At 43.6% G+C, this 14,634-nt stretch overlaps 1 protein-coding gene across 5 annotated transcripts in view; it reads left to right on the top strand.

Annotated features, from left to right (window-relative positions):
- The first annotated feature begins 952 nt into the window (after positions 1 to 952).
- The window catches only part of E2F5 (E2F transcription factor 5), a 31,576-nt gene continuing 17,894 nt past the window's right edge, over positions 953 to 14,634 (top strand). The window contains exon 1 of one of the 5 annotated variants that reach the window (XM_089335481.1): positions 953 to 2,240. In XM_089335481.1, coding sequence (XP_089191607.1) covers positions 1,989 to 2,240 — 252 coding nt within the window. In that variant the 5' untranslated portion in view covers positions 953 to 1,988. Of the gene's footprint in view, positions 2,241 to 2,288; positions 3,491 to 14,634 lie in introns of those variants that run through there. The other 4 variants (XM_089335480.1, XM_051843872.3, XM_070075834.2 and 1 more) reach the window with 4 other exon arrangements.

Here is a 14,634-nt window from a genome sequence, read left to right on the forward strand (position 1 = left end):
AAAACCACAAATAACATGCTAACCAAAGATTCAAATGACCTATTAGCATAATAAATAGTATGATAACCGCTTTGTGGAAAACCTTTAAAAACTGAAATGTATTTTCAAAATTACCAAAACTTGAAGTGATCCTACATACTGTGGACCCAATTCAATCTCCCGCCAAATTCATGTGTTGATACCCCAACCCTTATTAGGATGGGATTTAGAAGTGGTGACTTTGGGAGTAGCGAGTCACAAGATAGAATCACAAGGATGGACGTCTTGTGATGAAATTAGTGCCTTTTTAAGAAGTCAGAAAGCTAGTTTCCCCGCTCCTCCCTCTCTTTGCCACAAGAAGACACAGGGAGAAAGCCACCATCCATGATCCAAGAAGAGGGCCCTCACGAAACTCACCATGCAGGCTCCTGAACTGTGAGCAAATAAATTTCTGTTGTAAGCCACCCAGTCAAAAGCCCAAGCTGGCTAATACACCACATAACTGTAATGGCTAATTGTAATTTTGTAAAATAACAATGTTAGCAATTCTTTTCAAATCTTGACTTCATCTTTAAATTAAAACTAGAACTTTAAGGAATACTATTGGACAGCAATCAATAACACTTATTTGCAAAACTTGCTTAATATTTGGCTAATGTCAAATCACATATACATAATTGTTCAAATCTAGTTCTAATAGATGAAAATTTTATGTTTAAGATTTTCATTCCAAGTTTTTTAAATAGAGTTGAGTAAAAAAAAGTTACTTGATTATTATTCTGTCTCTGTGAATGAGAGCCATAACATTTGTATTAAAATAGTGCATCCGGCTTCACTAGTTAATACTGTTGTTGACTATTTCACTTCAGTGACCCTTTTTTTGCTAGTTCCCTGTTAAACTAAGAAAAATCTTGCATGAAATTTGATTAATGAATATTTGCCAAATGAAGCTGTCATTCACCTTCCTATTGTGTGACACCAAATCGTTTAAAATGTAGTTTTAATGCTCAAGAATTTGTAATACAATGAAAAAGCATTCTTTTAGTCAGATCTGCATGACAGCATTTAGGACAGAGGCACAAGAATCTGTGAGCTTCAACTATTCCAAATAATACAATATCCTTTGGTTCCGGCAGATCATTAAGCACTTGTTTAAACGCAGGAGATCCGGGATCTAGCGGCTTTTTCTCTGGACTTTCACCCCCTCTCTCTCTACACACCACTGTCTCCATCTACGAGGTAAAGGCTTTGAAAAGGACTCTTTGATTACTCCAGGACTCCACTTTTCCTGTATTCTGACTCTAAGAAGACCGTACTTGGTCCCAGTCATGGAAATGTCTGCAAAAGACGCAGAAGTTGGGAAACAGCAAAGGAGCGAGAAGCCTGCCCACAACCAAGAGTGACGGCAGGAGGCTGATCCGCAGCTCTGCACTCCGACAAGTCCGCCAACTTCGCAGCTCCCAAAGTTTCGTCCGCGGGGCAGCGAGGTCGCTGGATCAGAGGGAAGTCTCCTCGTGTCTCCTTTTCCGTCCGACCTGAGACGCCCTGAGGGAGCCCTTCGGTTCCCGAGGCGCTCGCCGGCGCCGCGGGCGAGCGTGAAATCCGCTCCGCCACGCTCCGCCACGCTCCCCGCGCCCGGCGCGCCCCTCCTACCCACAGAAAAATGCGTTTCCAGGCAACGGCGCGCCGCGGCGTCACTTCCTGCCATTTAAACTCCGGTCCCCACCCCTCGCAGCCCCTTCTGGCTCCCACTCCCCCTTCCCTGAGTCGTGGGCTTGCTTCGTGCTTCCCCGAGCTTGGGGAGGGGGCGGAGGCCCGGCGCGCCCGAGCGGCCCCGCGTCGTCGCGGACGCCGCTGCGCACCTGTTGTACGCAGGAGCCCGGGCCTCTCCGTGCGGTTCTCGGCGGGCGCTGGGAGCGGCCGAGGCAGAACCAACCCTGCAGGTGGCCCCGGGCGGGGCGGGCGAGCGGCTGTGCGCGGAGGCCGGACCGCCGCGGCCCCGGGACGCGATGGCGGCGGCCGAGCCCGCGAGCTCTGGCCAGCAGGCGCCGCCCGGACAGGGGCAGAGTCAGCGGCCGCAGCCGCAGCCTCCGCAGGCGCAGCAGCTCCAGCAGCCGTCGCCGCCGCCGCCGCAGCAGCAACTCGGGGGCGCGGGTGGCGGTGGCGGCAGCAGCAGGCACGAGAAGAGCCTGGGGCTGCTCACCACCAAGTTCGTGTCGCTGCTGCAGGAGGCCAAGGACGGCGTCCTGGATCTCAAAGCGGTGAGCTTGGGAGGCGGGAATGGGGGCGGACTTCGGTGCCCGTGGCTTGGGAGAGAAGCCCAGCCCCTTGCCGCGTGGGTCGTGCGGCGTGGTGTGGACGCGGCCCGCGGGAACCGGGACCCCAGAAAACCGGGGCCATGTGGCCCTGATGCCCGGTTGCGGACGCTGGGAAGGGGGAGGGAAGAGGAACCGGGATCGCCTCCGCCGGCCGCGTAACCAATGAGGTCCGACGCCGCGCGGGGCTCTCGACAAAGAGCCGCGGATCTGGAGCCCGCGCGCGTGGCTCCTGCCTTGGGACGCGGGGACCCCGGGACAAGCGAGGGTGTGCGGCCACCTGTGGCAGGGGCGTGGGGGTGGCCCGGAGCTTTGCCGGCAGACGACCTGGGGGTTGATTTGCTGTTGGGGATGGATGGTTTTGTAGTGATTCTGGTTGGAATTGTACTGTTTTAAAAAAGAAAGAGCCCGGCGTGCCTTCTCTTCTGGATGAAAGGGAGAAAAGAAATGTTCGTAGCCCATGTTAAAGTAGCGATAGTACAAAAAAAAGTTTTCATGAAATACTTCCTTTCATCATCGTGGTGATTAGGATTTGATCTGTGGCTTAATTCGGCATCAGTCACAGATCTCGCAAAGTGTGATTTGCCATCGCACCAAAAGGGGCTGTTTTATAACTTCACCCACACAGGTGGAAGCGCTCAGTAAACCTGGCGGTTTTGTGAAAACTTGTATTTCGCCCTTTACTGCGACCTAGATTTTTTAAACCAAAAAACGTGCAAAAAAACCTTTTTGGTGGTGCAGAATGACTTAACCGTTCGTGGCAGGATCTGGAAGAATTCCACAACTCTGAGGGGGAGGGGAGAGAATGTGACGGCTTGCTTTAAAACTCAGCTACTCACACCAAGTTTAAGGAAGAACCAAAGTTTTACAATCAAAAAAATACCAAGTAGCCGGTGCGGTAGTCCCTGCGGACTCTGGCACCCCTCCCACCAGCCCACACCCCCGAAGCTGGCTTTACTGGGAAGATTGGTCCCTGCACTCAGGGCAGTGCCTGGACCACCTTGCCTGACCTGTAGGGGTCCCTGCCATCCTCAAGGCTGTGCCTAATTGCAGTAGAAGCCTCATCAGCTGAGGAGGAGCGCGCCTAATTGCAGTAGAAACCGCATCTGAGGGGGAGCGCCACGGCCAGTACTTCCCAATGGAAGACAGATTGCAGGGCCCTGCTCCGTGGCTTCCCGGCGCAGCCCGGAGAGGAGGTGTGTCTTTCAATGCCCTCTTCTTCCCTGGATGTAGTAGGTGTTCAGTAAGGTGGCTGGTGAATTATCTGAATTGTTCTGCGGAATTCAGATGAAACAGACTGCATTTTGGAAAGTAGTTTGTGCTATCTTGAAATATTATTCCTGGATTTCCCCCCCGCCCCACCTTCCACAATTCCTTATTCTCTTCCCCTGCCCCCCATAGCTGCTTTTTTTCCACCTGCTCTGAAAATGCTTTATGGCACATGTGATACTGTGATGAATTAAAATGGATTCTGTTTGAAGAATTTTCCCAGGAAGACATTAGGTCATCAGATACAGCCAGGGATGTTAAAAAATTCAGATTACAAATTGCTACTCAAATTGTAGAAATTCAGTTGTAGATTTTTGACTTTAGTATAATAGGGAAGTTTGGGGTTTTTTAGATAAAAACCAACCTCCGGGGACTGCAATTCTTGAATTTCTTCCTCAACATGCCTCCTAATAGGATTGAGCTTTGCCTTTGCTTGACCTTAAACGTTTTTTACTTCCTCCTGTTTCATCTGTGGCCATGACATTGCTCTGTGGAAGTCACAGAGGTAGTGAATAGGATGTAGTGTGGTATTTCATAACAGCTTCCCTTCATCCTGGAACTCTCCTAAAAGTTAAAGATTTCTGCGGTAATATGTCTCATTCTGTTGATGACTTGCTATATCTGGAGAACTGTTGGAGTGTCATTCTTCTTCACATATATGAAAAATATGTACATTTTACTTATATTTTCCACTTATTAATGTAAATATTTTTAAAAGTTCAAGGAGAATAGAATTAAAACTAAGTTTATTTTGATGGAAAAAGTTTTTGAAATTGCCACATTGGTTTGGTGCCTGGTTAGAGGCTGGTGGATGGTTATGGCAGAGTGCATACAGAGGAAGGATTGTATGGTGAGCCGGGAAGCAGAGTGGTTGGACCAGCATCAGGCTTGTATAACCTACTCTCTCCAACTACCTTCCAAGGGCACACCCCCAGTACCTAAGGGGTGGCCCGCTCCTCAACACCATATCAGTGTATGACTTAAGGGTTTAACAGTCAGCCTGAGTTTGGGAGCCATGTCCTAGCCAAGCCATAGCACATGCTGTTTTCTAATATATACTGCTGAAAAATAAGGACATCATTTTGTCTTTTAGTGGTATATTAATATATATTAATTTATTAACATAATTAATTGAGGACAAAGCTATACTGAGCAAATCAGTTCTAACAAAGCTATTCTGGAATAATCTGACAATTATGGAGGGAATGGAAACACATTGGAATTGATTTGAGGAAATTGTCTCCAGTACCTCCCCACTTCACTTGCGTTAAAGTCTCATTTGTAATGGTGGAAGTGGAATGGTTATCACTTCTTTTTTTTCCAGTGAGTTGAGAAGTTGTATCATGATATACAGTTTGCCAGTTTATACTGTTAATACAGTTAACACTTATTGAGAGTTTACTGTGTGCCAGGCATTTTGCATCTGTTAACCAATTTTGTGCTCTTCACAATGGAAGTTTGGGGGCCTGGTATCGCCATTTCACGGTTGAGAAACTGCTAGGGTAAGTAAGCCGAGATGAGTCCAGTAACTTACCCAGTATCATATGGTAAAAATGGAGGGCCAAGATTTGAAGCTAACTCATTAGTTATTGTGCTCTATTCTTTATGACCCTTCTCTAGTCCTAAAAATAAACAAGTTTTCTTTTGAGTAAAGGCATGGAGTCTGTCTTGTGAAGGAAAATGTATTATTTTACTTCTCTACTCGGGGTAGAAGAGAGGGAATTACAGAGCCCCCATGTTGAAAATGAAAGGATTGAAAGCAGATTCCAATTATTTAGCAGATAGAACTAGGGTTCTTTTTTCTACAGGTAAGAATTTAAAGCATGGCTAAGATAGTTATGACTAATTATATGTTATTTCGAAAGTTCCTATTAAATATTATTTAACTGAATTTCTGTATTTGATTTGCCATTTTTGTGTCCCCTTGAATTTTTAAAAGCGTGATCTAGATTGCTTATCTCTTGTATGCTAATTGTTTAAGTCATCACTGAGCTGAATGATATCTGGGTTAATGTGTTAAAGTGTTTATGCTGTTTCTTATGTCACCGGTCCCTGACTCATACCCCCTTATGATAACCTGACTAATACACATAAGTCATTTAACTTTATAGTTAACATGTTTTTTTCTTCTTACTTACTTCTTGTTGAATTCTTTAGTGGAGGGTTAAGATTGTGATTATAAAGTGAATTGAAAATATATCATTGTAAAACTTGAGGAGAGTAGGAAGGAGAATGGGTAGAGTAGGAAGTATCATTATGCTCTTAAAACTATAAATATGCAAAGATTTTTAGATAGAATCAGCCTAAGAGATAGATGTGTAGGATAGGCAGGACTGAATTGCATGTTTAAAAATTCTCAGGACTTTCCATCCCTAGATATGTACTATAAGAATGATAAGCAAGGTCTTGACCAGATACTTGTACAGCCATGCTGATAACATTATTTACAATAGCCAAAACATGGGAGAACCACTTCTCTATCAATGGATAAAGTAAAATGTTACATAAACATACAATGGAAGATTTTTCAGCCTTAGAAAGGAAGAAAATGTAGACATTTGATGTGCTGCATAATAGTTGAACCTTAAAGACTTGCTAGATGAAACAAAGAAAGTCAAAAACAAAGATGGTATATGATTCTATTTATATGACATACAGAATCATCAGATTCATAGAGACAGAAAGTAGATGTGTGTTTGCCAGGGACTGAGGGAGGAAAGAATGTAAGTTGTTTAATGGGTGTCCCCCTAGAATTCATATTTATTTAGTTATTTGAAAAGATTTATTTAGTTATGTGAAAGACTTACAGAGAGAGAGAGAGGTCCTCCATCCACTGGTTCACTACTCAAATAGCTGCAACAACCAGGGCTGGGCCAGGCTGAAGCCAGACCGGAAAGGATCTCCCACATAGGTACAGGAGCCCAAGCACTTGGGCCATCTTCCACTGCCTTCCCTGGCCCATCAACCAGGAGCTGGATCGGAAATAGAGCAGCCAGGACTTAAACTGGAATGCATATGGAATGCTAGCTCTGCAAGCAGCAGCTTTACCTGCTATGCTACAGCACCACCACCACCACCACCACCCCCATTGATATATTGTAATGTTAGCTACTACCACCACAGAACATGACTGTATGTGGAAATAGAACCTTTAAAAAGACAATGGAGGAGGCCGGCACCATGGCATAGTGGGTTAGCCTCTGCCTGTGGCACCAGCATCCCATACGGGTGCTGGTTCTAGTCCCAGCTGCTCCACTTCCAATCCAGCTCTCTGCTATGGACTGGGAAAGCAGTAGAAGATGGCCCAGGTGCCTGAGCCCCTGCACCTACTTGGGAGACCCAGAAGAAGCTCTTGACTCCTGGCTTAGGATTGGCCCAGCTCTGACCATTATGGCCATTTGGAGAGTGAACCAGCAGATGGAAGACCTTTCTCTGTTCTGTAACTCTGCCTCTCAAATAAATAAATCTTAAAAAAAAAAAAAAAGACGATGGAGTTAAACAAAGCCATCAGGATGGGCTGCCCTCCAATCTCAGTGGTCTTCCTTATGAGAAGGGAGAAAACGCATGGCTGATCACACCCAGAGGAAAGACTCTGAGGGCCCAGGGAGAAGGTAGCAAGCGGTATCAGAAGAAACTAAATCAGCTAGTACCTTGGTCTTGGACTTCTGGTCTCCAGAATTGTGAGAAAACACAAAACACACTTCTGTTGTTTAAACGAACAAGTTTGTGGCACTTTTTTAAGACAGCTCTAGCAAACTAATACAACAGGTGTAGAGGTTCAGTTTTGCAAGATGTTGTGGAGTTGTTGTGGAGTTGCAAGTGTTGTGGAGATCAGCCACACAATAAGGTGGATGTACTTAATACTGCTAAATTGTACACTTTGTGCTGTGTATATTTTTAGCACTCTGCACCTTTTAGAATGGTGCAGATACAAAACACAGCAGGAAATGCCAGCAAGGATGTGGAGCAACAGGAAGTCTTACTGCTGGTGGGAATACAAAATCCCAGAACCACTTTGGAATACAATTTGGGACTTTCGTAGAAAATTAAACATACTTTTAACCATATGATATACTGTCATGCTCCTTGGAATTAACCCAGAAGAGTTGAAACTTATGTCTACATGAAAACCTGTATACAAGTATTCATAGCAGTTTTTATTTATAATTGCTAAAGCTTGGAACCGAAGATAAACTGGTACCTCCAGACAATGAAATGTTATTATTCATTGCTGAAAAGAAGTGAGCTATCAGCCATGTGAAGACAGATTAAGTACATATTACTAGGTTGAAAGAAGCTAATCTAGAAAGGCTACAGACTCTGTGAATCTAACTGTATAACAGAGGGACTGGCATTGTGGCACGGGGGTTAAGCTACCGCTTGTGGTGCCAGAATCCCATATCAGAGTGCCAGCTCAAGTCCTGGCTACTCCAGTTGTGACCCAGCTTCCCGCTAATGTGCCTGAGAAAGCAACAGATCGGGTCCCTGCCACCTATGTGGCAGACCTGGGTTCCTATATACTGACTTCATCCTGGCCCAGAAGTGGTGGTTGTGGCCATCTGGGGAGTGAACCAGCAGATGGAAGATTTTTCTCTCTCTTTCTCTCTCTTTCTCTCTTTCTCTTTCTCTCTTTCTTTCTCTCTCTCTTTCTTTCTCTCTCTCTCTCTCTTTCTCTTTCTCTCTCTTCTCTTTCTCCCCCCACCCCCATTGTTCTGCCTTTCAAATAAATAAGTAGATTTTTAAAAACAACAACAACAACAACAACAACAACAAAAAACACCAAAAAGACAAAAGTATATAGACAAAATACCAGTGATTGTTGGGGAGTAGGGGGACAGCACTACTCTCTGTGATAACTCTAATGTCAGACACATGTCACCAAACATTTGTCAAAACCCACAGAGTGGACAACAGCAAAAGTGAACTCTAGTGTAAATCTATGGACTGTGGCTGATAAGGGTGGGTCATTGTAGGTTCATTGATTGTAACACTGATGTTGGATATTGATAATGGGGAAGGTTGTACCTATGAAAGAGGTGTATGGGAACTCCTTGTGCTTTTTACAATTTTGCTGTGAACCTAAAACTGCTTTATTTTAAAATATAGTCTATTAGTGGTACATATATGAAGCTGATGTGAATACATGTATTCCATGGTCTAATTGTTAAACATCTATTAAATGCAAGAGATATGGTTGAATGGAAAAAAGTGCTCAGGAAACTAAAGCTTTGCAACACTAATATAAATGTTACTGATAACTAATACTAAATAGCTGGCACTATGATGAATCCTAGTAACAGAACTATAAAGGAGCTACTCTGTCTCCATTTTGCTAGGAAATTGAGGCTAAAAGAGAGCAAGAGACTTACCCAATATCCACAGCAAAAGAAATATGAAGTAAATATGAACCACCATACAAAGCAAAAGATGTATCCACCTCCCAAGTTTTGTCATGATTTGAGAAAACCTTTAGTTTGCCAAAACCCACCCCTGACTATTAGTAATACTGTTGTGAATATTCATGTAGAAGTCTTTGCATTGTAGACACATTTTTTCATAGTTTTAGTTTGCATTCATTTGAATTATTTCATTATTAACTCATTAAAAGTTTGACAGCTTTTCCAAGATTGTTAACAATATTTTGAAGTTAATTCTGTCTTCATGTTTTAATTTTTGTTTTTCATGGTTTATTTAATTAAAGTAGTCAAATCTTAATCTTGTCCATTTTATTCTGTAGATTTGAAATTGATAATTTCCAGGTGAGAAAAATTTTAGACATTTTGCTGTGTTTGTTTATTTTGTGTGTGTGTCCATGAGCTTTGAGGCCGGTGCCTGAGCAATTTGGAACTGGAGGTGAAGCAGTTTTGAAGGCAGCTAACCTGAAAGCTGGGTTTGTCTCAAGTCAGAGTTGACATTCACTCTAATCCCTTTGATATGGTTAGATTATGCGATAGTTTGAATGTTAAATGTTCTCCAAAGGCTCATGTATTTAGGGTTTGGTACCCAGGTTGGTGCTGTTGGGGAGATAGAACTTTTACTTTTTTAAGGTTTTTTTTTTTTTTTTTTTTTTAATTTGAGAGAGTTACAGGCAGATGGAGAGACAGAGAAAAAAGTCTTCTATTCACTGGATGACTTTCCAGATGGCTGCAACAGCCAGATGTGGAGCCAGGAGCTTCTTCTGGGTCTCCCATATGGATGCAGGGGCCCACGCACCTGGACCATCTTCTGCTTTCCTAGGCCATAGCAGAGAGCTGGATCTTGAGGAGAAGCAGCCAGGTCTAGAACCGGCGCCCATATGGGATTACAGCACCACAGGCAGAGGCTTAGCCCTGTACACCACAAGGAGTTGGAACTTTTAGGAAGTAGATCATACTGCTCTTAACATGAGCTGCCTAGGCTATGGAAGCCTTTTGAATCTACAAACTCCATCAGTATTTAGAAAAGGCCATAAGCAAAGTGGAAATTCTCTCCTCCCTTTAGAGAAAAGTACCTCCTTCTTTGATGACCACTACTTTCCACTGGGGTCTCACTCACAGAGATCCTTCATGTAGGAATTTTTTGCCACAGTGTCTTGGCTTTCCATGCCTGAAATGCTCTTTGAGTATAGTAGCAGTTAGTTTGGAGTAGCTAAACCACTGAAGTTTTTTTTTTTTAAAGACATTCCTTTAGGGTAAGCCACTGACAGAGAATTGAAATACTTAGTATGCAGTTTGTGCTGCTTCTGGAGAGAGCCTTTGTGTTCTTCAAGTAAGTTATTTATTCTTCGGTATTTAATTTCCTTGTTGATCTTGTGTTTCCTGTAGACCTGTGGAAAATGCACAGTGGCCTTCCCCAGGTCTTCTTTCCCTTTTGTCACCACCTTAAGTAATCTCTGTTTTCCACCTCTTCCTTACTTGTTTCTTTTTTTAAAAAAACGTGTTTAAAAATTATATAAACCCACCTGAAAATGTTTTTGCCACGGATTCATTTTGAACTTAATTACTGTTACCTCCCACCCTGATTATTCATTACCATTCTAAGGCTATTTCCTGTAAACCAGGAAGAACTCCCACTTTAAAAGCAGTTTTGAGCACTTGATGGTATTGTAAAATCCTATTACACATTTATCCTAATTACTGCCTTATAAAAGTTTCTAATTGTGGATTGAAATCAAGCAATCTACATATTATCTTTAACAGTGTTTGAAATTAGGTAATAATTAACAAGTCTCGTCATGGAATAGATCGACACAAAATATCATATGGCACATTTGAAGGTGAACTCACTCTGTTATGTTGCTGTTGCTTGCTAATTTTTGAAACTTTTTAAGGGGCACAGAAATAGAGACAGAGAGCTCACCCATTTGCTGGCTGGCTTCTCAAATGTCTGCATCTAACAGTCCTGGGTCAGGGCAAAGCCAGGAGCCAAGAACTCAGCCCAAGAACCCAGCTATTTGAGCCATCACTGTTGCCTCCACTGTGCCAATTAGCAGGAAACTGGACTTAGAATTGGAGCCAGTACTTAAACTCAGGTATTCTGGGGCCGACGCCGTGGCTCACTTGGTTAATCCTCCGCCTGCGGCACCAGAATCCCATATGAGCGCCGGGTTCTAGTCCCGGTTGTTCCTCTTCCAGTCCAGCTCTCTGCTGTGGCCTGGGAGGGCAGTGAAGGATGGATTTTGCTGGGAGTAAAAGCCAAAGTCTTTACAATGGCCTTCAAGGCCCTAGTCATCTGCCCCCTTGCTCTCTATCAGACCTTATTATCTTTATCTCCCTCTCTTCCCCCACACCCCCTCACTGGTTTCATTCTCATTGTTGGCCCCACTGGCCTGCCTGTCTTTCCTCGAGGGAACCAGCATGATTCACACTTGAGAGACTGTCTTGACTGGCTCCTTTTGCCCAGAATGTGCCTCCACTGGAAGTTCACAGGGGTCACCTGCTCCATTCAGTTAAATGTCACGTCGTCAGAGAGCTCTGCTCTGAAAATGCTACTTAATGTAGTACATTCAGCCTGCCTGTATTCCTTCCATATGTAATTATTTGCAAGATAACTCTGTTTCCCACTTTGAGGGTAGGACTTTGGATCTTGTACCCTTAAGACCTACAACCAAACCTCGAAGGAAGCAGATGTTATATGAATGGATGAAGGTGGTGATGGTAGTGGCAGTGGTGGGGATTCATGGCCTGATTTATGTATGCAAGTCTCAAATTATTCAAGAAAGCTTAAAAACTCACAGTTTTTTTAAACATCATATAAAACAAAATAATCCATATACTCATGAATTGTAAGTGTTGCCCAGGATCCTCTTTCAACCTGTATTTGATGATGAGGCTGTTACTAGCCCATATTTAGGTATTAACTGTGGGACAGATACTACACTAAGATTCTCCAGCCTAATCCCACAATTCACCTATTCAGTTTATGTTATAATCCCATGTTACAAAAAAAAAAAAAAAGAAATGAGGCATAGTTAGCTTAAGAGCTGAAGACAGAAAGAAGCATTGCTGGAGTCTAATCTTTATGTCGAGAACCTGGCTTCTGAACAAAGGTGCAGCTGCTAAAATAATAAAAAAGCCTCACAGAGATTCTTTTAGGTGATCTGATTGTATATGCCGGTCATAAGTATATATCTATATATACTTAAATAAGAAAGTAAGAAATAATGATTTTTTTAAACCGAGGGTTAAATATTGTGACTGGTAATAATAATAAATAATAAACAGTAATAAACATAAAGCAAATACTTTGTAAAACTTTTTGAGCCGGAGGTTAAATCTCATGGTCCTTTGCCTGATGATTTAGGACAGCTGTTGTGTTCTGGCTTAGGCAAGCATGTTCTAATACCAGAGCCAGTGGCCTGTTGCTATGGTTGTGAGCGCTTCTGTGTGTGAGTACATAGATACCAGGAACACAGGCCAGGACTGGGAGTGCTGGGTCACTTCTCAACAGAGCCCCTGCAGAAGCAGTGAGAGATGAATCCTGGACAGCACTCACTCACAGTAAATGTTGCAGTTGACTATTGCTCTCCAGAAAAAACAGCCTCCTAGTCCAGGACGGAAATTCTGTGAAGGTTCATAAAACAAGAGGAATTGTTAAATATAAAGGAAGAAGGTGTGGGTGGCACCATGCCTAGTCCTAATCTTAAATTGCTGGTTCTTTAGGTGAGCTGGTACCAGGTCAGAGAAGGGGACTCAAAGGAGCCCCCCATGCTACAGTTCTTCCTTCTCTCTGCTGCCTGCTGCTTGCTTTCCTGATCCACTGTTGGAGGCTTGAGTTAGTTCTCTTCCTGAATATCGGGATGGCTCAGCTATCATAATCTGGGATGTTCGGAGCACATGTGTGCGCACACCCATAAATGGACTGAGAAAACTGACACTTCCCCTAGGGTTCCAGATGTCTGGAGAGTGTGCAGCAGCTGTTGGAGGCACTTGCCCCCTGTGGAAGGCAGATCCAGATTGCCAACAGTATGCTCTGCTGGACTTTTGGAGGGGCTCCTTTTGTGTAAAAGTGGTGATGCCCTCAGTGGTCTCGTTAGGAATTCCATGAAACTAAAATCCTGCCGGCACCGCGGTTGACTAGGCTAATCCTCCGCCTGCGGCGCCGGCACCCTGGGTTCTAGTCCCGATTAGGGCGCCAGATTCTGTCCTGGTTGCTCCTTTTCCAGTCCAGCTCTCTGCTGTGGCCCAGGAGTGCAGTGGAGGATGGCCTAAGTGCTTGAGCCCTGCACCCGCATGGGAGACCAGAAGGAAGCACCTGGCTCCTGGCTTCGGATCGGCGCAGTGCACTGGCTGTAGCAGCCATTTGGGGAGTGAACCAATGGAGGGAAGACCTTTCTCTGTCTCTCTCTCTCACTGTCTAACTCTTCCTGTCCAAAAAAAAACCAAAAAAAAACCAAAAAAAAGAAACTAAAATCCTGTTTGTCAGTTTAGATAATACTCCAGTAAGTTGTCAGCATCATAAATGTGTTTTTCCATTACTACCACTAGCTGTAAAGTATGGCTCCACATTCCAGAGAGGTTGTTGTTATCCAATCCATTCTGAAAAAGAGCTGGAGAGTGACCTCTTCTTTGAGGTTCTCTGTTTTCTTGGGGAACAAATATCAGAAATGTGAGTGGGGACACATTAGAGGAACTTACACTCCTAGAATTCATTTGTAACACAACAGGGTGTCCTGTTTTTGTTGATCTTATGTAATATGAATGACACTGATCAGTTTCCATATAGTAGTTCCTAGTACAACTTCCACGTTATAAGGTTTTTTTGTAAAAGCTTTATTTATTTGAAAGGCAGGGAGGGGGAGATAGATGAAGAAAGAGACAGAGATTCTCTTCCATCTGCTGGTTACCTAAATACCTACAAGAACCAGGGCTGGCCTAGGCCACAGAAGCCAGGAGCCCAGAACTCCATCAGGGTTCCCACATGGGCATTCCCATGGGTACAGGAACCATGTACTAGAACCATGTACTTGAACCATTACCTGCTACCTCCTAGGATATGCACTAGCAGGAAGATGGCTAGGAAGAGGAGTAAGGATTCCAACCCGGGCACTTTGATATGGGATACTGGTATCCAAACAACATCTTAGCTTCTATGCCACAGCGCCTGCCCTGTGCTATGAGGTTTTTGATTTTTTTGGTTGGGTTTTATGCTTTGTCTTGGTATGGCCTGGTTCATTCCTGTTTTCATTGGGAGTTTGTAAAATGCAATTATTTCAGAGTATTACAAATGTGTAAATGTGTACATAATACAGAAGTCTCCCCCCAACCTCTCTTGCTTACCAAAGAGCCAGATTCCTGAGATACAGGTTTGTTTGTTTTTTTTTTTTTTTTTAGGTTTCAAAAAAAATAAGACTGCCATTAGGCGAGAATGTGAACAGAGACTAAGATAGGAAGTGACATGCTTAGACAATTAGTAGCTCTTCCTCAGGATTAGTCCCTAAGGTGACATGAAGTATTCTTATTGTACTCTTATTTTTGAGGGCTTTGTGTCATGACCTTAACTTTTCTGTCCCATTCCAACATCTGCTGCCTTTTAAATGGAATAATTTCTTTGGTATTTGCAGTGTTTTGAACATACCCAGCTATTGTTCTCA

Source organism: Oryctolagus cuniculus, chromosome 6 (assembly GCF_051225735.1).
Source record: "Oryctolagus cuniculus isolate XC-2025 breed Fujian yellow rabbit chromosome 6, ASM5122573v1, whole genome shotgun sequence".
NCBI lineage: Eukaryota > Metazoa > Chordata > Mammalia > Lagomorpha > Leporidae > Oryctolagus > Oryctolagus cuniculus.